Genomic DNA, 24,381 nt, shown 5'->3' on the forward strand with positions numbered 1-24,381 from the left:
GGACCAACACCAGCAGAAGACATTGCACCCCAAATCATCACAGACTGTGGAAACTTAACACTGGACTTCAAGCAACTTGGGCTATGAGCTTCTCCATGCTTCCTCCAGACTCTAGGACCTTGGTTTCCAAATGAAATACAAAACTTGCTCTCATCTGAAAAGAGGACTTTGGACCACTGGGCAACAGTCCAGTTCTTCTTCTCCTTAGCCCAGGTAAGACGCCTCTGACGTTGTCTGTGGTTCAGGAGTGGCTTAACAAGAGGAATATGACAACTGTAGCCAAATTCCTTGACACGTCTGTGTGTGGTGGCTCTTGATGCCTTGACCCCAGCCTCAGTCCATTCCTTGTGAAGTTCACCCAAATTCTTGAATCGATTTTGCTTGACAATCCTCATAAGGCTGCGGTTCTCTCGGTTGTGCATCTTTTTCTTCCACACTTTTTCCTTCCACTCAACTTTCTGTTAACATACTTGGATACAGCACTCTGTGAACAGCCAGCTTCTTTGGCAATGAATGTTTGTGGCTCACCCTCCTTGTGAAGGGTGTCAATGATTGTCTTCTGGACAACTGTCAGATCAGCAGTCTTTCCCATGATTGTGTAGCCTAGTGAACCAAACTGAGAGACCATTTTGAAGGCTCAGGAAACCTTTGCAGGTGTTTTGAGTTGATTAGCTGATTGGCATGTCACCATATTCTAATTTGAGATAGTAAATTGGTGGGTTTTTGTTAAATGTGAGCCAAAATCATCACAATTAAAAGAACCAAAGACTTAAACTACTTCAGTCTATGTGCACTGAATTTATTTAATACACGAGTTTCACAATTTGAGTTGAATTACTGAAATAAATGAACTTTTCCATGACATTCTAAATTATTGAGATGCACCTGTATGTTTCTGGCCTTGTTATGAAATTAGTATTTTTTAAGTCTCTTTATTGGTAATGTCATTTTGTGAAATGCAAATAAAATTTTATTTTCTTTCTCATATTTTAGGCTGTAGAGGAGGCGAGGAAAGATGCAGATGGAAGGGCAGACATGGCAGAGAAAGAGCTGGAGGAGAGGAGAGAGGAGTTGCGTGGTTTAGAGGAGAGGCTTCGTAAAGCTGAGGAGAATGCCTTCCAGAGCAGAGCTCAATTGCAGTCCTTTACCAAGGCTATGGGTTCCCTGCAGGATGATAGAGACAGGGTGCTCAGCCAATACAAACAGCTAGAGGAACGACACCTCCAGGTAATGTTGCTTGTCAAAAAACATATCCATATGTTAATTTGCATTTAATTTATGTTCAGAGCATTTATACATTCTGACTCATCTTTGCTCTCATGGTCTCTCAGGTTATGATGGAGAAGGATAACCTTATCCAGGAGGCTGCAGGTGAGAATAACGGGCTGAAGGAGGAGCTTCGAGCCCTATTGTCACAGCGGGATGACCTCAATGCTGAGAATGCCAAGCTGGCTGCCCAGCTTCATGGCTACAGAAATGACCTAAACCAGGTTCTTGCCATGAAGGACTCCCAACACAAGCAGATTCTTGCTGCCCAAGTAGAGCGCATCAGTGTTCTTGAAAGAGAGAATGAAGAAATCAAGATCCATATTCAGGCTCTGGAAACAGATGTTGCACAAGGAAAGATTTCTCCACTGGAGATGGAGAACTTGAGCCAGGCCAGTGATGGAAGTGTTAGGTTCGATAATCATGATGCACCAGGGGCCGAAGTGGAGAAGCTGAGAGAGCAACTCGAGGCTGCTAGGAAGCGCATCACCACCTTGGAGGAGACCTTGGAACTAGAGAGAGAAACCCAGGCAGCTCACAGCAAAGAGCTGAAGGAGCTGCGTTGGGAGTGTGGTGTTCTGCGAACTGAGGCTGAAACAGCAGAAGAGAGGGTGGCGGAGCTGGCACGAGACCTGTTGGTGATGGAGCAGCAGCTTCTAGCGGAGAGGGAGGCAGCAGCACAGCTTCGAGCTCAGAACCAGTCCTTCGGTCAAGCCATGGCCTCTTTGCAGGACACGAGAGATCAGGCTGTCAATGAGGCCAAGGAACTGCGGCTACGTTTAGATGAAATTAACAATACAAGCCATTCACCATCTCCCCCGAGTGGCTCTAAAGGAGAAGTGTGGAGTCTCAAAAATGCTTTATCAGCACTGCAGAATGATAGGGAGAGAATGGTACATAACCTTGCTTACTTGCTTTCCTTATCCTTTTTTTAAAACCTAAATATAAGGGATCGTGAATTTACATATTATCAGAAGGGACACTTGATATGAAATGCTAGGTCCTATAGGGGCCGTTCAGACCAAATGTACCCAACGCATCACAATGAATAGAACAGAATGCAGGTGTCTCGAGATACATTTTTAAAAGATAAACTTCTTTTAATATGGCGTCAAAAAATGTGGCACTGCGTGAAACACTGAAAAAAACAGCAAGAGGTGGCACAATGGTCAAGAAGTCAGTCTAGTGTATGTTTACATAGAAAATCATCCCAAATTTGGTGTGAATAGCATCTTACATTCTTGCATTCTAGTTAGGGATGCCACTGATCTAGATCAGCCAGTCTTCATCTTAAATCTGTGATCAGCCAACCGTGCCTAGATTCAGGGCCAGTCTTTTTAATTGCAGCATGCACAAAATCACACATACACTTGCTCAGCCCTCAAAGCATGACATTGTGGCCACTAGAGGGTGAGTTGCCGAACTGAACGTCTCCTCTCGTTCAGCCAGTCAGTTCATGAATGAGATGCCAAAAAAGTGTACCAATAAATTCAGTTAGTTGACAAACGAGATGTCTCGTTCAAACTCAAATGAACGACTATTAGTCCAGTAAAGGGTGTATTTGTTCACTGAGTCAAACCAATGATATGCTCTTTCTTAGCCCACACACAAATACTATTGGCTTACACTGTAGTCAGTCTTTAAAAGCAGGAAAAAGCAACACAAATGGAATTTGCATGTCTACAAAGACACTTACCATAATCGTTTTCACCACAAACGACAAGAAAGCAGGTCTTATTTTTCTTATATTTTGCCGAATGCTGGGCTTCACTTTTATCAAGTTTGAGAGAAGCTGAAATATTTCACACTGTGCACAAAAGCACATAATTTCCAATCGTAATTAATTTAATTGTAACTGTATTGTCTTCAGTCATTTTTATACATTACCAATGAACTAGTTTTAGTGCATTTCACTGCTTTCTCTCCGTTTGCAATGCGAATGACTCACTTGCCTTACTGAACGTCTTGCCTCCTCTCATTCAGTCATTCAGCAGATCCTCGTTCACAAGATGAAGGTGATTCATTAATTTCGTTAAACACAAATCTGAGTAAAATCTGACTCAAAGACAATTTCAAGGCAAGTCAGTCCACACGGAGGCCATCTTTGGAATACTGCTGGGCAGACTGGTCAGCTATTTCCTATATAATCAACCGGCATAAAAGTACAGCTTCTATCTACTTAAATAGGGAAAGACAGAAATCTCCAAAATGGTTGTTCAAGATTACAATCAAAGAACATATTTCAAATCAGCAGAAAAATCTGACAACAATTGTATCATACATTGTGCTTCTTTAGCTCAGGTCACACTAAATAAACACTCGTTTTCAGGCTGATTCAGCTAATGCACATGCACATTCCGGAGTTGATTGGCTCTTTTACCTGTAAGGTGAAACTTCCTATTCTACAACCGTTGGGCATTCCAATTTCTCCCATTCATTTCAATAGAAGTGGTCCTTCTCTGTGACCGCTCTCAATCTCTCATCAGTCACATCAGATTCCAGATTTTAATCAGATTTACTGTATTTGTTTGTCACAGTACCACTAAAAACAGCAATTAAAAACAGTTTAACCTTCAATAATGGCACCACGTCGCCATGCAGTTGCTTAATAATTAGTGATTTTTGTTTCATCAAAATGCCAAAGATGGTAAACAAGTCATAGATACTAATGATTTCTCACTGCAGCAGTTTTGGAGCTTGTAATGGATATATCTTTCATATTTTTGAATGTATCTCTGATGTTTATGATGCTCTTAGTGGTGTTCACTGGTTGCCAGTATGTCACAATGATCTTATAGAGTGACAACAGAACTATTCATAACTGTTTTCAGTTCAAATAAATGTTAGCATTTCACAGTTAATGCAAATTGAATGTAATTTTACAGTGTGAGGCATTAACGTTTAACTGCAGCATATAAATTGCAAAGGGCATTTTTAAAAGAAATGTCAGTGATTGGATCAGTATCGGATGATTACTGTGTTAAAATTTTGGTGAACGGTATATGCCTCAAATTTCCTGATCAGTGCACCATTTATTGTAATGACTAATAATATTTTGTAGTGTTATTAATTACATTGTTCCCTCTTCCTCAGCTGGAACAGCTACAGATGCAAAGGTCTGAATTGGACCGGCTCGGATCAGGTGAACTGGCCCGGCTCACTCAGGCTCTGGAGGAAGAGAGGAGAAGGGCAGGGGAGAGAGAGAAGATCATGGCAGAGCTAAGGGACAAAGATGCCCAGATGGAGAGAGATAAGCAAGAACTAGAGATGCTCAGGTGAGAATATGTTGGGAATTTTTTAACTATATTGATAAACATGACCTTATGTGGTATGTGCTACAGTATATAATTGATTAAAATGTAGTTTTAGCATCTATGTCCAAGTATCATAGACATCAATTAAACTTCTTCAAATTTGTTTGCATATGTAGGCTAGAGAGGATGGACTGGCAGGGTCAGGCCGAGCTCCTGAAGCAGCAGACCCTGACCACCCTCTCAGACCGGGACCAACAGGTGCGCCAGCTTACTGCCATGCTGGAGGACGCACGGGCATCAAAACTACGGCACGAGTACACACAAAGACAGGTGAAAGCAATATTTCCAAATGAATACTCTGCCAATGAAGTATAAGATATAGAAAAACATTATAGTTTCAATATATAACTCTAAATTAAGTCCATGATCTGACGTGCTGAGATATTCTTGTTCTTTAGGGAAATCTTGCAGTAGATGCTGCCCCTGGTGGTCCTCTTGAGCACAATGAGGGCTATAAAGCTGAGTGCATTGAACTCCAGAGAAGGTAATGCTTCTACATTTAGTCTTATCATTAATTATGCTTATTAACCAAGTTCTCACTATCTTTAACACCTGTGTCACAAACTACATTGACCATGTTTACATGCACTTAAGAAAACAGTTTATTCCAGGGGTTTACAGAAAGTGCCGTTTTGAAACATCATGTAAACTAGAACACCGATTTCCTTACACCGTTTAAGGGATTAAGAGAAAGCGGTTCTCCCAGAGAATGCGGCTTAATGTGGCCATGTAAACACAAGCGGCATTCTAACAGGTTTTTGAAGAGTGTGCATGTACGTGGAACAGACAAGATAACAAACATTATAACAAACAATATTACAAACATAATATTAAATTTCTGGGACTACGGTGGGAAAAACACATTCACTATCTATTTACACACACCAATGTAAAATATCGATGGTCCCTCACGTTCGCGTGTATGCGTTCATACATTGAGGGAATCCTGGAGTTTTATGTAAGAGGGAAACCTAGGGCTGGGTGATATGGCCAAAAATATTATCACGATATTCTTTTTCATATCGTTTGATATCGATATGTATCATGATATACATGCGCATTTGCACAATTGTTTTGAATTTCCAAGTTGGCAGAAGAAAAGAAGAAAAAAACGTAATCCCATACAGTCAAAATAGTCTCTAAAAAAACTGCATTGGGGGCCCAGAGACAGCCAAAGCAGTGGTGCCTTGGGGATCTTCTACCAAAATATTAAAATATTTTATAGAGTATATCAATCAAGTGCAGTTTGATATGAATGTTAAAAGATCATCTGTTCGTTTTGATTTTGAAGCAAAGTGACAGCAGTCCAGTATTTGTTTGAATATTTTTACATTCAAATTATGTATTTCTTTACATTCAGATACCCAAGTATGGGGGCATAGAAACCCTTGTGACTGAGGAATGATACTGTATGGGGGTTCAGGAGTATCACCTGAGAGAAAATTTAGAAAATGTAAAAGTCTGAATGGACCATTTTATATTTTTATTAAAGTTAGAAAGACTAGGCTACCAACTAGTAGTTTTATTGTCTTTCCTTGTCATCCATGCCAGAGATGATGACATCTGATTAGTTTTCAAAATTTGAACAAAAATCTAATTGTTCATTATTAAAGGCTCACGCACTGATTAATAAAGCAAAATTTAGAAGCAAAAAACGTTATGGTCTAAAGGCACATTGGAACCACTTTAACTTATGTGGCGCCTCATGTCTACTCACATGAAGCATGTTCGGTGCTAAAGAAAAATATTCAAGAATACAGCACATAAAGATCAGAGCTGGTGTACACAGCACTATTGTTTTGTTACGCTGCTCACTAGAGACAATGAGAGGGCGCAACCGTTGTCATGAAGTCTTGCAGTCCAGATGGAATCAATCCGGGGTCCGGACCTGGACCACAGTGACCAGCGTAGCCTAATCGTTAGCAAGGCAGCTAACATTAGCAAATTCATACAGATGACCCTATGTTTTCACTGCCGCGTTGTGAGCGAAGCTGAGCAAGCATTTTCAATTCATTCCTATGGTAGCCGAGCGCCATGCTCACGAAGTGCAATGTAGTATTGACAGTTCCCTAGTGTTGTGAGCGACTTTGAGCGGATTTCTTTGCTCTGTCACTCGCAACGCTACAACGCTTCCACTTTGGACCGTGGTACAGCAAGTTTGTATTATCTACGGATTCTCAATGGCATACTATACATACTACTCTTACTGTTTCTACCTTATCGATCTATGGCAAAAATAGTAAGAGTGGTATGGTAGTATGCAGTTTCGAACTTGACCTGTGATGCTTTTAATACACAGTAAAAATAATAATTGTTTTTAGTACACAAACAATTAACGTGTGCTATATGTCTGTTAAAAGACTCAGTTCAACAAAATATGTGATTTAAGCACTCAATCCATCAGAAAGCCTATAATTATCGTCAGGTGTTGAAGCTATCATGAAGACGACACTGCTTTCATCTCACAGTGATTGGCTGGCGCCTGGCGTTTTTCTTTCCTCATTTGCATAAAGCAGAGGAATTTGAACTTTTTCAAAGCTCTTGACCGCCCTCAATACTTTCTCAGCATTGTTGTCATTCCCACAATGCACCTTGCGAACGTGGCGCTCAACACACCTTGACACGTACCATAACAGATTACACCGTTCCCACTGCATGTGTGAGTCGCGAGGTGACGTGTCCCAGAAGCATCCCAGATGCGGCAATGAGCAGATAGTTTCGGCGTTGAGCCTATTTTTGCCACACGGCTCACACTGAGCTCAGCGGCTCTGGGTGCAGTACAACACTAAAATAATCAGGAGATTATAGAAAAGACACAAAAGCTAATTAAAATTATTCAAACCGAACCTATAGTACACTACAATTTATATGTCTGCATGCAAGTAAACTCGATAAAATAACTTAATAAAGGAAAGAATTAATAAACTGCCTGACCTTTTGCCATTCTGTGTATATAGGTGTACAGTATAGATACAACATTAACCAATCACAACCAAGTGTGCTGATAAAGATGAAGTCCACGTGACTTTCTGCTGTTGTAGGGAAACCCCACTACTGCAGCTCAATTTGCTGCTTATCGCAATGGAAAGTTAAAGGAAACAAACTGAGCAACTACTATGGAATATCTGGAAATAAAGCGAAGCAACAGAGAATAAAATAGTGAAGTCTTCCACGGATACTGTGTTTGTTATTTACACAAGCGTCATGGGGAAATTATGTTGCTGTGAAGAAACTTTAGGTCTTAGTTTTTAGGGCCATCCATCGATGTTTGTATGCTGTGTGCACAGCTATTAAAGAAAAATTGATGTGGTGTAATATCAGAGTTTACATATATGATACATTCCTGATATTCAATAGGCTATTTTCAACAATCATCTAATCTAAAGCATTGCCATCACAACTGCATTATGTCCCGCATATTTATCCAGCAACTTTTAATGACCAACTGAACTTGATTGTCATCTCAAATTAATTTTAGCATCATAATGCAATTTATATTTTCTGAAGAAGCTCAGCAAATGTGAAGAGGGTTAGCTTTAATATATTTAAAAGTTTTAAAATGTTCAAAAGCTCGTTTTCTGAAAGTGAACTCCACAAATAGTTCTGATAGTTTATAGTCTTGAAAAAAGTGCAGAACATTCTGAGAATGCCATTCAGCCGACTTTTTTCATCTACAGAACAGGGTAAGGCTAATTTAAGTTTGTGTAAAGAAAAGGCAATTATATAGGCTTTTTTCATTTGGTAATTAATTTTTTTAATTTAATGCTTTACTCCTTTAGTAATTTATTTAATTTAATACAGGGAATTTGGCCTTTTTTTTTTTTTTTTTTTTCCAAAAGAAAACTAAACAATAATTTAATAGAATTGGGCTATATGTTAGTGTTCCAAAAAAGCACACTGATGTTTTTCTCCTAGTATTGTGTATTTATTTTTAATTGAAAACATCTTTGTGCACAGAAATGATATGTTTTTTGTATTGTGGGCTAATTCCGTAACTGCCGTCTATTATTTTGAATGGTGTGGAAAAGCAACTTTAATAAACGGATGGCTAGCTCGATTAAATTAATCGCAAAGAGTGGCCATTCATTTGTTCTCCCTGCACTTGTCGATGACAGGTGAATGAGAGATATTTGTGTTGGCACTCATGATGCAGATGTTTTTGCAGCATCGGATCTGTGCAGGTATGCCATTAAGACCAATCCATAACAGTGTGAGGAATGCTTCACCTACAATAAATTGGCTTTCAAGGATGTATACCTTGTCGTCATGATTAAAACAGGCTAACGATTGGAGTAAATTCTGACATGTGACACTACATTTTTGCGTTAATGCCAATTTTCTCTTCAAAAAAGTATCGACATAGATTTTATGCGCTAGAGTTAAATGGAAAAATGTTATGTTGACACTTGTGAAATTTTAGCGATAATTTGCATTTTTATCAGACATATCTGTAAACTTTTTGATGCGCTACACTTTTTGTCGCAAAAAAACCCCTTGGATGAAAACGTAGTTATTGATAACAGCTAACTGATAACAGAAAATAACCCAAACAGCTACATTGGGTGTGTTCAAAATAGTGTTCTGCGAAACAACTTGTACTATATATGAAAGGAATTGAGTATTGCTGGGTTTCCATCCAACTATATTTATACTATTTGTAAGTTTGCGCCTAAGAAAACCTTAATGGAAATGCTTGATATGTGCATAAACTCTCAAATTTAGCTTAAAAGTTTATGCGCTTGTCAAAGGTGGATGTTCTAGAGTTTTACATTTGTCAAAACGTGCATTAAGGTTTATTCGTAAAACGATAAAGTGTTTTGTCTATTTGTGCAAGAAGGTCTGACCTTAGCACACAATTCTTTGAACATAGCCCATGACATTCAAAAGTTAAAGTGGGTCCTCATAATCCACCAGAACAGTTTTGAGCGCAGGCGCTCCCAGGTATACAGAAGCTGGCGGCGTATGGGCATAGCAGCCATTTCAGCCCTCATTATGAGATATTACACCCGTTCTGCGGCATCTCCTGGCAGCATTTAATAAAACGATGTACAATTGCTCCAGTACCGCAAATACAACTTTCCCCAAAGCAAGGAAGTCATTTAGCTGCTAACAGCTCTCCCAGAAATGTATTGTCCAGAGATCAACATTAAATTGCCTGTAATGTGAAATATAAACTACTTGATTAGGCAGTTGAACTGTACATCACAATTTGTATGGCAAAAGTGCATAATTGATCCTATTTTTAATGATATTCCATGTGCCAACTCTCATTTTCTTTGCTGTACAGTAAGTTTTGTGCTGTGTGTGTTTCTCTCAGGCTCGATGAGGAGACAGAACAGAGACTTGGAGTAGAGGAGCAGCTCATTGCCGCACAGGATCGCCTCAAGCGGTTTGACCCTAATCTCAGATTACCTTCCTGACTCTGGCCATTTTTGCTGCAGACTGCCATAGACAGGATGTTCACAGTGTGATGAGACCATTGACCACCTTAAACAGTGAAACATAGAAATATAGCATACATATGAACCAAAATGTAGTTTTTACACAAAGATATACAGATTTAAAGTCAATGGGACTCATTCATGAAACTTTCATAAATATGTGAGTATATTTGGAGTAATTTGAGCGTAAAATGGACCGTACAAACTCTTCGTACTCCCCAGATTTTTTAGTAAAACGTAAGTGAATTCCAAACATTCAAAAATAGGGAGCGTGTGAACGTTCATTCACAATTGTCATAATTCACACCCATGAAAATGGTATATAAGGAAGGCACCAGACTTGCTAGTAAATTCTGTTAACATCTATGCAGAACTGTAATGAAATAGTTTTTATGAATGAAGTGCATTCCCATCGTAAAATATTAATATAGCAAGTACAATAGCGTCTCAAAGAAAGTGAAGACTTACTGTCATCCCATGTTTTTGCTGTCATCGGAGGCTCTTTTGTGAATCAACCAGTTAAAAATGGTTTGATATGAAGCTTTAGTGTAAAAGATGTTCAGTTCGTGCCAGGAGGAGGATGTCCACCACCATTAACCTTCTTTGGTTCAGCTCGCAGCGCATCGCCAGCATCATTTGTGAAACTTTTCTGGTAAATCATGATGGTAACACTGATATACTTGCAACTGGAAGAATATTCAGAGAAATTAATAGAATGCCAGAAGATCTTTGGCTGAAAAACTGTAAATTATTACAGATTTGCAAGCTATATTACAATGTGTGGATTTTTTCCCCCATTGATTTGTGTACCACCTGCCCACGATGTGTTTATTTATGGATTTAACAGCATTAGCATTGACCTTACATTATCAACAGAACGTGATTTACCAATGCCTATACTAAATTATGAAACCTAAATTGTAGAGCTCATATAAAAAAAAATATATATATATCTATATATAAAAATAACTGTCCAACCACTCACGTTAGAGGGCATTACTTTTTCAGAGTAAATCAAATGCAAACTATGTCTTTCCATTAACCTTCCACCCCATGTCAAGCACTTCTGCTGGAAAAAAATATATACTTTGAAAAAAATGTATGCAAACAGAAAACAAAGCTTTTTTTTCTCTTCCCTTTTTCTCCCCAATTTGGAATGCCCAATTCCCAATGCGTTCTAGGTCCTCGTGGTGGCGTAGTGATTCGCCTCAATCTGGGTGATGGAGGAGGAATCTCGGTTGCCTCCGCGTCTGAGACCGTCAATCCGCGTGTCTTACCACGTGGCTTGTTGAGCGCGTTACCGCGGAGACCTAGCACGTGTGGAAGCTTCACGCTTTTCTCTCTTTTTTTGTTTTTTATATCCATCAGAATTGATTGAATCGTGAAAATTTTTCTCTATATCAAATATAATACGTGTATTGGTTTGATTTATTGATGTCCTTTTATCAATAAATCTTGAAAAAGATTTCTCAATTCTGATCTAATTCTGAATAATTTGGATATATTTCGATTATAATGTCAATTTCGCTTACATGTGGGGAAAAAAAATCTCTTTCAGCTAATGCTGTTAATTATACAGGCGACCTTCTAACTTAATGAACATAACGAAATATTTATTTTACAAATTTTATTTTATCATTAGTTTTTAATAATTTTGCTCACATTTAAGCTTTTTAAAAATGTACAAATCCATGTATTCCATCAATAAATATAATATCTTGAAATTGCATATATTATATCTCATACATATGTTTTATTGCATGTTTATTGTTTACATGCATAATATGTACAATCACATTGGAATCTCTGTTCTATATAGTGATGAAGAAAACATGTATTAAGAAATTAAATCGATTTGTTTTTTACATTTAAATCCATGTACCTTTCTTAAACATAAACATGAAATGTTTATTACCATTCAATTTGAAATGTGAATATTTCCTTTATCCTATAGTTACGCACAGGGAGAGTGGCAGACAGACTCTGATGCGACAATGTCGGAGACGGCGGTCCTTATTGAGCCACCAGAGGGCGCCATTATACGGGTAAACACAAACCCTGAATGCAGTGCCATGCTAGTTCGTATAAAACATACAGTCATGATATTACATAATATGTCAAATGTTTCTATGACCCTTAGACACGAAGTGGTGGACCTGGGCTGATCCGGATGCTGCGAGTCGCATTCTGTTCTCGCCAGCGCACCCCTCTGCTGGTGTCACTGTACCTGCTAACTGTGCACGTACTGCTGCTGTTATGCATGGGAGGGTATCTGTGAAAGAGACCCTGAATGCATAACTGAGTGAGAGAGAGACCTAGCATGCAATACTGAGAGAAAGAGAGTTACGTACTCGTTGGCTTATTATACAATCAAATTGACACCTTAATTTGCACAGGGTTAACCCGTTTACAATTGGTTTTCTTGCTTATTTCCCAAAGTTACATCTAATCTGTTTGTTTTGAGCAGAATGCTTTTTGCCAAAATCAGCTCCACCCTGTTTTAATGAGGCTTGTCCAGACCAGTAACACTAGAGCAATAGGTGCACTTCCTCAAAAACATTAATGTACCCTTTAAGAATTATCTCACGACTTTTAAATTTAATTTAGAAAATGTAAATGGAGTTGACACTGTACAGAGTCTATATATACTGTATTTCTTTTCTTGACATAATAAGATCATGTTTCTCTGTGACAGAGACTTTCATTTTGTCTTTATACACAATTGTGTAAATGAAGACTGTTTCAACCACATTCCAACTTCCTGTAATTTGTTTAATTGCAATTTTCCTATTTTTGCATTCATAAAATGGAAAAATTCAGATGAAATTTAATAGCATAACTGATGCGGTCTGTGCTTGGCGAGACATGTCAAAAGTCTTCGCAGTGGTCCCAGCGTCCTAACTGTTTATCCATTTTACGGCAAACTCGTTTGCCAACTTGGTGCAATACTGTCATTAATATATGTTTGTTTTGGTGTTCTTTTGGTTGATTTGTTTGCTTTGTTGGTATTTGTTTCCTTTAATACACTACACATCATGCATATTCCATCTCTGGACTACTGTTCCGTTTATTTGCCCTTGGTGGTTTAAATGAAATAGCTTAAACATGGATCATTTTATTACTAGTTTTAAATATTTTGAATCTTGTTTCGGTTATAAGATACTGTATGCCTCATAAAGTCATTAATGTTCAGCTTTCATGGCAGTTTTCACAGCTGAAAGACTTCTATTCTCACTCTGATCTGTTAGGACTGTGTAGGGCTGCAGTAGATTGTGGTTCAAATATTGTCTCTATTAACGGTGAGATTTTAAGCACAGCCCTGTGAGTGTTTTAACTGTGTAAATTATCCTTCCTCACCTCCTGCTACCCTGTTGTAGGGGCTATCTTTTGGAAATAAAGTCTATTTATGGGAAGACGTGAATGGTGTTTTGTGTGGTTTCTTGTTATATGGAGTCTTACATTATTTTTGACAGGTAATCTCAGCTGTGCATCATTACAAGGACATGCAACCGGGAGATGTGAGTTGCCAGAACTTTTTTTTTTTTAAGGAGTCACATTTGTTTATTTCATTATATTATTGCTAATGTGTATGTATCATGGTGTTTATGATTTTAAAGTTGTGTCTTAAACTGTGGACATGACTTTTTCCACTGATACTCTGGTAAAAATGAGGAACTTGCAAAGTGCAACAACACTAACTCGTTATATTCACATTAAGTTCAAGTTAAATATGAATGTGAAGCTGCAATAATAAAACGATTTCCATATAACAATGGAAACTACATAAACATGCATCCTGTCAAGTTCTTGAAATTTTTCTCCCAATTTGGGATGCCCAATTTCCACTACTTCGTAGGTCCTCGTGGTGGCACGGTTACTCACCTCAATCTAGGTGATGGAGGACAAGTTTCAGTTGCCTCCGCTTCTGAGACAGTCAATCTGCGCATCTTATCACGTGGCTCATTGTGCATGACACCGCAGAGACTCGCAGCATGTGGAGGCTCATGCTACTCACCACACGCCCCATTGAGAGCGAGAACCACTAATCGCGGCCACGAGGAGGTTACCCCATGTGCCTCTACCCCCCCTAGCAACCGGGCCAATTTGGTTGCTTAGGAGACCTGGCTGGAGTCACTCAGCACACCCTGAATTTGAAATTTTAATCTTGACACCACTAAAGCTATAGGCTACTGTCTATTTTCTTACTTTTTAAAGAATTATTTTACTGCTTATAGCATGTTTATAAGTCACTTTCTGCCCAAAATAAATATACATACAAGACATTTGTGGGTATTTTTCATTTTTAAGTCTTATTTTTATGTATTTTAAACCCAATGCTTGCATATGACTCAATTGGGTGCACATAAGGGAATGTTATATGAGTCATGAAATGTTTTCTTTCTCAGTTTCTCTATTGATGTGGAAATCTGTGGTAGGACATGATGTCAATGTGAAGTTGGATTCAGAGGGGGATGACTGGGAGACAGATCCAAAAGGTAAGAGGTAAGCAGACAGGAAAACATTCTTTCAGCATTGCTGAAAAGAACACATCAGGTAATGGTTAATGGACATTAACGGTTCATATATTAGAGAGCTTGAATTTTGATCTATTCTCTGTTGAATCTCTGATTCAGTCCACCACATTTGAAATTATACAAGACTACTGTATCTTGCATGTAGCAAAGGCAGGTTGTTTTAATCCCACCACCATGCATTGAACTGAAAACACAGCTGGAGGAGTGTCACTCTCTGCAGAAAGAAAATAGGAAGAAGAATTGCTGCCGACTTGAGTTGCATTTCAAAATATATACTGATAACTGTGAGGTCACATCATGTCATAAGTGGAAAAAGAGGTTGCACTATACCACTAGGTTTAAAATGGTGCCATAAATGTTAAACCACAATGTGCACCCTTAAATTCTGCAACAGAGAACTTATGTTGAAAACATACCGCATTCCCTTGTAATGTGCAAAATGCAGAAACATGCAGTAACAAGCAGTATGCCTGTGTTTATGTGAAGTATTGCAATCTCAGGCAGAAGGTGTCTCAGGAACATCAGGTGGTTAAAAAGAAAGAGATGGCGAAGGGCCATAAAGCCTCTTACGGTTACGGGGGGAAATTTGAAGTGGAAAAAACAGAATGGACAAGGATAGACTTAAGCTAGAATCCAACCTAGTCTCATAGAATGAACGTTACTATAACTACATTTTTGCAAACTGAATTTTATGTGCTGTTTTCATCATTTTACCACAGTTTCATAGTAAAACGAACACTAGAGGCGCTATAACAACTGTGTGTTTGATTCATTTTCACACAAACCAATAGTGCAACGGCTGATTATAAATTTATAAACACTTATTTTTTGCTCTTTTACTCACACACTGTTTCTGTATGTTAAGATATCGAAACACTTTTGCTGTAATGCATCATTGGAAAAACTATACATTTCAACACTTGTATTACAGACCCACCTACATTTACACACTTATTCCAATGTGATTAGCTTGCGCGGTAGTTCACCTGAAGACTGCGGCTTGAGACCAGTCAAGCACACTCGACAAGAAGAGAAAGTGAAGCGAAAGTACCACAGAAGTGACATGAGATGACGTGGTTGCTTCAGTAAATGTGCTTTTAATGTCAAATTTGCTTTTAAAACACTATCGGTTAGGTTTAGGTGCTGGTTTAGGGCAGGCCTACTCAACTGGCGGCCCACGGCCAAATCCGGCCAGTTTGAATTTGTCAGTGGCCCGTGTGAGGTTGTCAGTTGCCTTGGAGGCTGTTTACACCGAACGCGTTTTGTGTCTGTTCACAATTGATCTCCTATGTAAACTTGTGCTAGACGGACGTTACGCCACGTCTTGATGTTTTAACAGTGTCTCGTGCAGGAGCGCCGGGTCTTTTAGACGCTTTTGGAGGTTGCGCTACAAAGAACCATTACCCGTCATTTTGACCAAAGGGGAAGATTAAAGAACTAAAATCATGGACGAATGACAAGTGTGAGTTCGGAGCAACAGAAAAGTTCTATTCGTTAATTTGGTCAAGAAATTCAATTTGAAATGTCAAAAGTTTAAATCATTACATCTATAATAAACGTCACTGTTATTAAAACAACAACAACAAAAAAAAAAAAAAAACAGTCTGATATGGTCTCTCTGTAATGGACCAATTTTGAAAGCACTTTTTTTTGTTTTTTTATTTCCTCTTAGTTGGAACATTTCTTATGGTAAAAAAAATAAATAAAGCTTTAAAAAAATGTTTTATTTATATAGTGAACAAATATTATAGGCCTACTATAACATAATATCTGTAGATAGAAGTTTTTCGATAACAAAATATCTTGGCTTGGTCTGCGTGTCCTGAAGATTTTTTCCATCTGGCCCACTTTTCGATGAAGTTGAATAGCCCTGGTTAAGGGTAAAGTTCGAAACATACTTCACGCAAGCACTCAAATGCAGACGCGAGTGCTTGGCCAATGCATGGCCAACACGTGGTCCCATTGTACATACATTAAGTGAGCACTTGCATTTCTCTGGCAGTTACAAACATCAGATGACAAGAGTGCAATAGATTTTGTAGGCATGACCATGAAACCGGTGCTGCATCCAAAACCTGTAAAATGCTGCCTTCGGAGGCTGTATATGGAGGCAGGATGAAAATAAGGTGCTTTTCAAACTGTTCAGAGACCAGTTTCCTTAAGAGTTCCATTCATTCAAAACAGCTGTCAGTTAAGCTATTAACTGATTAAGTAGCAAGTCAGCTGCCTACGTTTTCGGATGCAGCCCGGATGTGGTAGATGAGTCGATAGTTGAGGAGTGGGGAGAGACACGGAGAAAAAACAAGTTTGTTTGAATGGACTGGGGAGAAAAAGTCCGCCATGACAATTGAAATTGAAAGAAGTAAATCTGCTCTAGCGCCCCTTGCAGCAACGATGAGATTGCAGCACAGTACTTGTGTTGTGTTATGAATTGAGCACTGGCACAATTCACAACTCAATGATGTGTGAAATTGAGTTTGCGTAGCAAGGATTTTTCCCCTTTTTCACCCAATTTGGAATGCCCAATTCCCAATGTGCTTACGTAGTGCTTTGCCTCAGTTCGGGTAGCGGAGGACGAATCCCAGTTGCCTCTGTGTCTAAGATCTTCAACCTGTGCATCTTATCACGTGGCTTGTTGAGCGTGTTGCCACGGAGACATAGCGCGTGTAGGGGCTTCACGCCACCCACCACGGAAACCACGCTGAACTCACCACGTGCCCCACTGAGAACGAACCACATTATAGCGATCACGAGGAGGTTACCCCATGTGACTCTACCCTCCCTAGCAACCGGGCCAATTTGGTTGCTTAGGAGACCTGGCTGGAGTCACTCAGCATGCCTTGGGATTCGAACTAGCAAACTCCAGGGGTGGTAGCCAGTGTCTTTACCACTGAGCTACCCAGGCCCCCCTCTTGTTCACCTCTCATTTATCTTTTAGGACACTAATGGTTAAGGTTTTAGGTTAGGAAGACATGTTTTACTTATTAAAACATCCATCTAATATTCACCTTAAAAACCTCGACTGATGGGGCCTAGGTAGCTCAGTGAGTATTGATGCTGACTACCACCCCTGGAGTCACGAGTTGAATCCAGGGCATGCTGAGTGACTCCAGGCAGGTCTCCTAAGCAACCAATTGGCCCAGTTGCTAGGGTGGGTAGAGTCACATGGGCTAACCTCCTCATGGTCGCTATAATGTGGTTTTCGCTCTCGGTGGGGTGCGTGGTGAGTTGTGCGTGGATGCTGCGGAGAATAGCGTGAAGCCTCCACACGCGCTAAGTCTCCGCGGTAACGCGCTCAACAAGCCACGTGATAAGATGCGTGGATTGACGGTCTCAGATGTGGAGGCAAATGAGATTCGTCCTCCGCCACCCGGATTGAGGCAAGTCACTACGCATTCCAAATTGGAGAAAAAAAAAAAAAACCTCGACTGATAACAACATAATTTCACTCGCTTTTGGCACCCCCCGCTGGATAATTCCCTGGGAAACTGCAGCCAAACTTGTTATGAAGCACGTAATTTTGGTTTGCAAAAATGTTGCCAATGTCATGTACATTTCATAAGATCAAGCTGTTAGAAATATATCTGCTCTCTAAAGGAGCATTAACTATCATTCTTGTTTTGTTTTTTTCATCTTGAATTAATAAATAAGAAACCTAGCTAATAGATGATTTAGTAACACCCTGTTGGCCTAATTTTGAAGAATTTAATGATTTGAATGGAAAAGTAAAAATCATTTGAATTTGCTTATGTAAAAAGAATAATTCAGCCATTTGATCCAAACCATATACTTTTCTTTTATCCATTCAACACAAAAGTAGGTGTTTTTGAAGATGTTCACGCTGCGCTTTTACATGCAACAAAATATACAGTGACCAGGGGCTGTCAAGCTAAAAAAAGCCCCTTGAAAGTAGCCAATACAGGAATATGTGTGAGGAATAGGCTGAAATGTTAGACATTATTCACTAGTAATCTTCCCCTCGCCATAGTCTTCAAATCTCATTTACATATGCTCATATTCAAACTTCAAGATGCGCTGCAGCAGGTTTGATGACAATGACATCAAACACCATTGGTTCTCACATGTCTTGTAATAAAAGACTTGAAGATTGTATGTTGAATTTCCCCAGGGTGCTTTAGGGCAAAATATGTGGCAGAAGTAGAGCAGCACTCGTCCCAGACAGATGCAGTGAAGGGGTTTGGTGGAAAATTCGGAGTACAGAAGGACCGTGTGGACAAGGTTAGAAGCTCCTCTACTCATCGATCATTATTAATAAAACAATCTGTATTTGCACACATGGATTGGAAACTGTCTCTTCCTATTATCTTTCATTCTTCATTCTCTACTCAATTCAGTCTGCCATGAGTTATGAGTATAAGGGTGAAGTACAGCAGCATGCCTCTCAGAAAGTTAGTTATGCGTTCAAATATCTCAAATCCAAAACCTCACAGACAACTTTTCACTTTCCTGTGTTTTGCAGTTACTCTTCTAATGGTAAACATTCTGCTTTCACCAAGATTATGCCAAAGGTTTTGGTGGCAAATACGGTGTACAGAAAGAAAGGATGGATAAGGCTGTGATGGGGTACGACTACAAAGGCGAGACTGAGAAACACCAGTCACAGAAAGGTAATTTGGAGCTCTACTTTTACCGATATTGACCAGCATCCTGGTGCTCAATCCATATTTTGGTCTGCTTTTGGAGCAAGAGTCAAATAATTCTGTTTACCTCTCACGGACTATGCTAAAGGATTTGGGGGAAAATAAGGAGTGGAAAAAGAGAAGGTGGACAAGGCTGCCTTGGGTTATGTCTACCGAGAAACATCATTCACAAAAAGGTACCACAAAAAGTTTTTCATGGTCATTTATCTAAAGAGAAACTCTTTTAAAACTGCTCTCATGCATGACAATGACAGTATTAGTGTCAAATTAACTGGCATCCATAATTGTGACTGTCTTTGACTGCCCAGATTATGTCAAGGGCTTTGGTGAAAATATATTGTTGGGTGAGGGCAAAGAGAGGTTTAAGAATACAAAGACAAAATGTCAAGCACAGAACATAAATTATGTTCTTATCACAAAATGTGCTGTGTTAAACTGACAAGCAAAGCTCAAAATGCAACTCATTTTGATCTGTTTTACATAATGTGTAAGTATAATTCTAGAAGCATAAAGGGCTCATAATGTCTCAGACTATGCAAAGGGTTTTGGAGGACGTTATGGAGTCAAGGAAGATCACATGGATAAGGTACATTTAAGAAGATTAATTATTTATTTGATGGTTTGCAGCGAATGTTTGACGATTTCCCAGTGAATGTGCATCGAGTGTTTTTCCCGTAGAGTGCAGCTTCATTCAGTGACATGGAGTCTCCAACATCATCATATGAAAAACCTCAAGCTTTTGAAGCCTGTGAGTGTCTTTAACGCAATATAATTACAATTGATCTGATTGGTTTTGGGGTAGGAAGATTTGTGTTATTCAGTGGCACCAAAATATATTTATACACTTGAATGTCATTGCATTAGATCACAAAATATCAAACCAATGATATGCCAATTAATTAATCACATAATAAAATAATTATAAATATAATATATATTATAAATATAAGAATTCAGATAATTACAAATGCATTACATTATTGTGGCAGACAAGTGAATCATTGATAAGACAATAAAAAAAAAGTGTCTTTAGAAGTCAATATATAGTTTATTTCCATATTATTAACATAAGGCTATCTTTGGCCTACAGTCCACAGCGATCCATTTTGCAATTGAATTCGTCAGTCTGTCCGAGACAGATTTATTATCCAACTTTTTCATACATCCCGTGATGCTTAATGAGAAATATGGGCGTTACTTCCGTTGTCAAGTTAACACAACTGTGCTCTCATACTTGGGTATGTAATTGCTTTTTCAAGTTTTCCGATCGGACGGTTATTTCCTTTTAAATCCACACATAAGTTTAAACATTTGTTTGGTGGGTGATTGACTGGTGAAAGGTGGTGCTTTGCTGCCGTCCAGGACGCATCAGGATGCCGTTTTAAACCTCAAATGCAATAGTTTTTGACTACCTCTGTATGTGTTTTTCGTGATCCAATCACAAAACATTTTGCACCCCGTTTACAACTATATTTAGTGCTGACCATTTGCGATCTGATCATCCGAAACACATCTTATTACCAGCAGTAAATAGGGTTAAAAATGACTGCTGCCAGAGTTGGGGAATGCTGTAGAACAACTTCCAGCGGAAGTCCCACCCACATTCGTTTTTACCCAGTAAGGCCCCCAGGAAAAAGGTGGATAAGGGCTTCTCTAAGGACGCGTCAATGTACACCTGCATCAGACGGATGCTTTTGGATCATCTCACATTTGTTGTGTTATGTAAAAAATACAGCATTTTTAGATCACTGTGTCAAGTTAAACGTAGTTTGAAACTTGAGATCCTGCTTTCGGATTTGCGCTCTGTCCAGCTGTGTTTGACTTTGAACGCATCGTCATCCTATGCTGTTGCTAGTGTCAAGCAAGCCTGACACTGCATCCCAATATGCACCCAATTTGCCCTAAATAGTATCCGAGAATAGAATTAGGGTGCCTCAAATCATAGTATGTTGAAATGAGTGTCCCAAAGTTGCCGGATGGTCTACTATTTCCGGTAGATTTTCGAAGTGTTGATCTATGAACACTTTATTGGCTAATATTGCCCACAATAACTTGCTCGACAGAAGAGTTCACTTCAGAACTACAATTGTCAAACATAAAAAATTACAAACATGGCATTAAAACTGGCAGCACATCATCAGTCAGATTCTCAATTCTCAATGGACTGTTGTAATGATGTAAACAGTATGTTTCTCTGCCAAAAATATAAAATAAATGTGTAAAAATAAAAAAATAAAATAAACTCTACCACCCCTGGAGTCGTGAGTTCGAATCCAGGGTGTGCTAAGTGACTCCAGCCAGGTCTGCTAAGCAACCAAATTGGCCCGGTTGCTAGGGAGGGTAGAGTCACATGGGGTAACCTCCTCGTGGTTGCTATAATGTGGTTCGTTCTCGGTGGGGCACTTGGTGAGTTGTGCGTGGATGCTGCAGAGAATAGCGTGAAGCCTCCACACGTGCTATGTCTCCGCGGTAACGCGCTTAACAAGCCACGTTATAAGATGTGCGGATTGACGGTCTTAGATGCAGCGGCAACTGAAATTCGTCCTCTGTCACCCGGATTGAGGCGAGTCACTACGCCAAAACGAGGACTTAGAATGCATTGGGAATTGGGCATACCAAACTGGGGAGAAAAGTGGAGAAAATCCAAAAAACTTAAAATAAAAAATAGTCCAACACAATGTAATTTAAGTGTTCTGTCTTTCCGACTTGGCATTACACTTTATGTTAAGTAGATAATCTTAGTTGATGATGAATCATAAAATCACGTCTGTAACTTTAAATATAACTGTTAATTATAACTGGCATTAACTAAACCTTACTTCATGCATCATTATATCAAAACATCAGCGGTTCTCCACACAAAACACCCCATGGCAGATCTTCAGTGATGCACTGTTTCTTCTCGAATACTGTAGGAAGCATTGTAGGGTATTGCTAATGAAATGCAAAAAAGAACAATGAAGGAGTCATAGTAAAAATTAAATGAGGAACGTGCATGTCATGGTAACTATAACAGGATGATTGAAAGGTCAGCTTATGGAGCTTACTTTTTTGGTCCACTGTAGATGCTTGCTGAGCTGGAAACCTCAAATCTCGGTTTGAGAACATGGCTAAAGCCTCGGATGAAGAGAATAGAAAGAGAGCAGAGGAGAGCCAGAAGACTCGCCAGAGAGAAGAGAGAACAAGAGGAGTCTCGACGCAGACAGCAGGTTCACAGCACCCAAGAAACCCCAACAGACATTCAGAAAACTGCCTAAAATTTCCAGAGATGAACCAGAGACAGAAGTACAGGCACGATCATACACAACCTTAGTCAATGATTCATCTATACTTTTATATATATATATATATATATATATATATATATATATATATATATATATATATATATATATATACATATAGTATGTAAGTTGGTGTAATGTAAGGCACATGCTCATTTTAAGAAAAGCAGGCCTAATTTACAGGTGGAGCAGAAGCCCGACTATGAGGAGCCACCATCTCTGCCTCCCCATTCTAATGACCTCCAAGAGGAAGAGGAGGAGCAGGAGGAGCCAGATGCTAGTCGTGCTTATCCTCCTCCTATACTGCAGGATGAAGACTATGAGGATGTTGGCTCATACTCCTACAGGTTTGACAACCTCATAAACAAACATTACATGTGGTCGGCTGTACTTTCCCTTCTACCCAAGTAATTGGTTGGGTCGACTGCTTTACAATTACATTCCCACTTACTAGATTTTCTCTGCGGCTGTTTGATCTAACAGTGATCGAAGTGTTATTAAGGTCACAAGGAGAGAAAACAGATCGCTTATTATAATTATAATTGTTACAAATGTTTCTGAATGCTGTAATTGCTTTATTCTGCTTTTCCAACAGTTGCTGAAAATGACTACGAAGATCTAAGTGGAGGACAGTCAGCTGTGGCCATTTATGACTACTAAGGAGGTAAGTGCAACCTTAAGTCATAGCAATTTATTGACCTATTTTACATTTCTGGGTTTGGAACACATAAGTAAACTATAGCAGGAAAAACTTCTATAGCAGTGAATGGTTGACCTGAGAAATGTGTCGTCATCTGTGAAAAAGAATTGTTTCGTTGACTTAGGATTAAATTTTACATACGTTTTTCCTAAATAGCTACATTACTTTTGCAGAGAACAGTGATGAGATCTCCTTCATGCCCGATGACATCACTAACATTGAGATGGTGGATGAGGGTTGGTGGAAAGGAACATGTCATGGGCGCACAGGACTATTTCCTGCCACCTTTGTGCAGCTCATGTAGTTTTAATGATCAAATATGATCACTGGCCACTTTGCATGACATTTGTTTCAATTGCATTTTTCTAAGACAATACAAGTGCAATATACAAACATGTACTGAACAAAAATTCAAACCTTTTAGAAAAATTACTTCTTGCTGTTAGTTGTTTTAAGGAGCCTACATTAGCTGAATAGAAATGGTCTATTGAAGGCATATGGGTAGATGCCAAATAACATGAACACAAATGTTTTATACATCAGGATTGTAGGCTAAAATGTATATTAATGTATAATGACATATGTAGAACATAACATGAATTATTAGTCATTTTGTAAGTGACAAATTTCTAAAAGTGCAAATGTTTCACATAGTGCCTCATGTATGCAAAATCATTATGAAAGGATTTGAAAAATGCTGTTTAAAAGTTTTAGACGGCATATAGTGTCACAATGCAGGATACTGCTGTAACTGCTTGGCGTGTCAACTACCAACATACTACTGTATATTCTTAAACAGTGCTGCTTTATGCAAGGAATTTCAAGATTTTTCCAAATGTGCAAATATCAATCAAAATGTATTGAGACTGGAACTGTATTAAAGGGATAATTCACCCAAAAATAAAAATTCTCTCAACATTTACTCACCCTCATGCCATCCCATGTGTATGACTTTCTTTGAGGTCCTTACAATACCTTTAAAGCTCCAAAAATCACATAAAGACCACATAAAAGTACTCCATACGACCCCAGTGGTTAAATCCATGTCTTCAGAAGCTAAATGATAGGTGTGGTTGAGAAATAGATCAATATTTAAGTCTTTTTTTTACTATCAACCTCTACTTTTACTTTCAAAATGTGAAAGTGGAGACTGATAGTAAAAAAGGACTTAAGTATTGAT

General features: G+C 38.9%; 1 protein-coding gene and 1 pseudogene across 1 annotated transcript in view; both read left to right on the forward strand.

Moving 5' to 3' along the window:
- LOC127435392 (golgin subfamily B member 1-like) overlaps window positions 1-13,442 on the forward strand; it is a 28,919-nt gene extending 15,477 nt beyond the window's left edge. Inside the window, exons 13-20 of the mRNA XM_051688836.1 lie at window positions 994-1,227; window positions 1,332-2,159; window positions 4,360-4,541; window positions 4,697-4,850; window positions 4,979-5,064; window positions 9,898-9,969; window positions 11,976-12,066; window positions 12,162-13,442. Coding sequence (XP_051544796.1) covers window positions 994-1,227; window positions 1,332-2,159; window positions 4,360-4,541; window positions 4,697-4,850; window positions 4,979-5,064; window positions 9,898-9,969; window positions 11,976-12,066; window positions 12,162-12,299 — 1,785 coding nt within the window. The 3' untranslated portion in view covers window positions 12,300-13,442. The remainder of the gene's footprint in view (window positions 1-993; window positions 1,228-1,331; window positions 2,160-4,359; window positions 4,542-4,696; window positions 4,851-4,978; window positions 5,065-9,897; window positions 9,970-11,975; window positions 12,067-12,161) is intronic.
- A 996-nt stretch (window positions 13,443-14,438) lies between these two features.
- LOC127434918 (hematopoietic lineage cell-specific protein-like) lies at window positions 14,439-23,656 on the forward strand (annotated as a pseudogene).
- The last annotated feature ends 725 nt before the right edge of the window (window positions 23,657-24,381 follow it).

The sequence above is a fragment of the Myxocyprinus asiaticus genome, chromosome 45 (genome assembly GCF_019703515.2).
Source record: "Myxocyprinus asiaticus isolate MX2 ecotype Aquarium Trade chromosome 45, UBuf_Myxa_2, whole genome shotgun sequence".
Taxonomy (NCBI): domain Eukaryota; kingdom Metazoa; phylum Chordata; class Actinopteri; order Cypriniformes; family Catostomidae; genus Myxocyprinus; species Myxocyprinus asiaticus.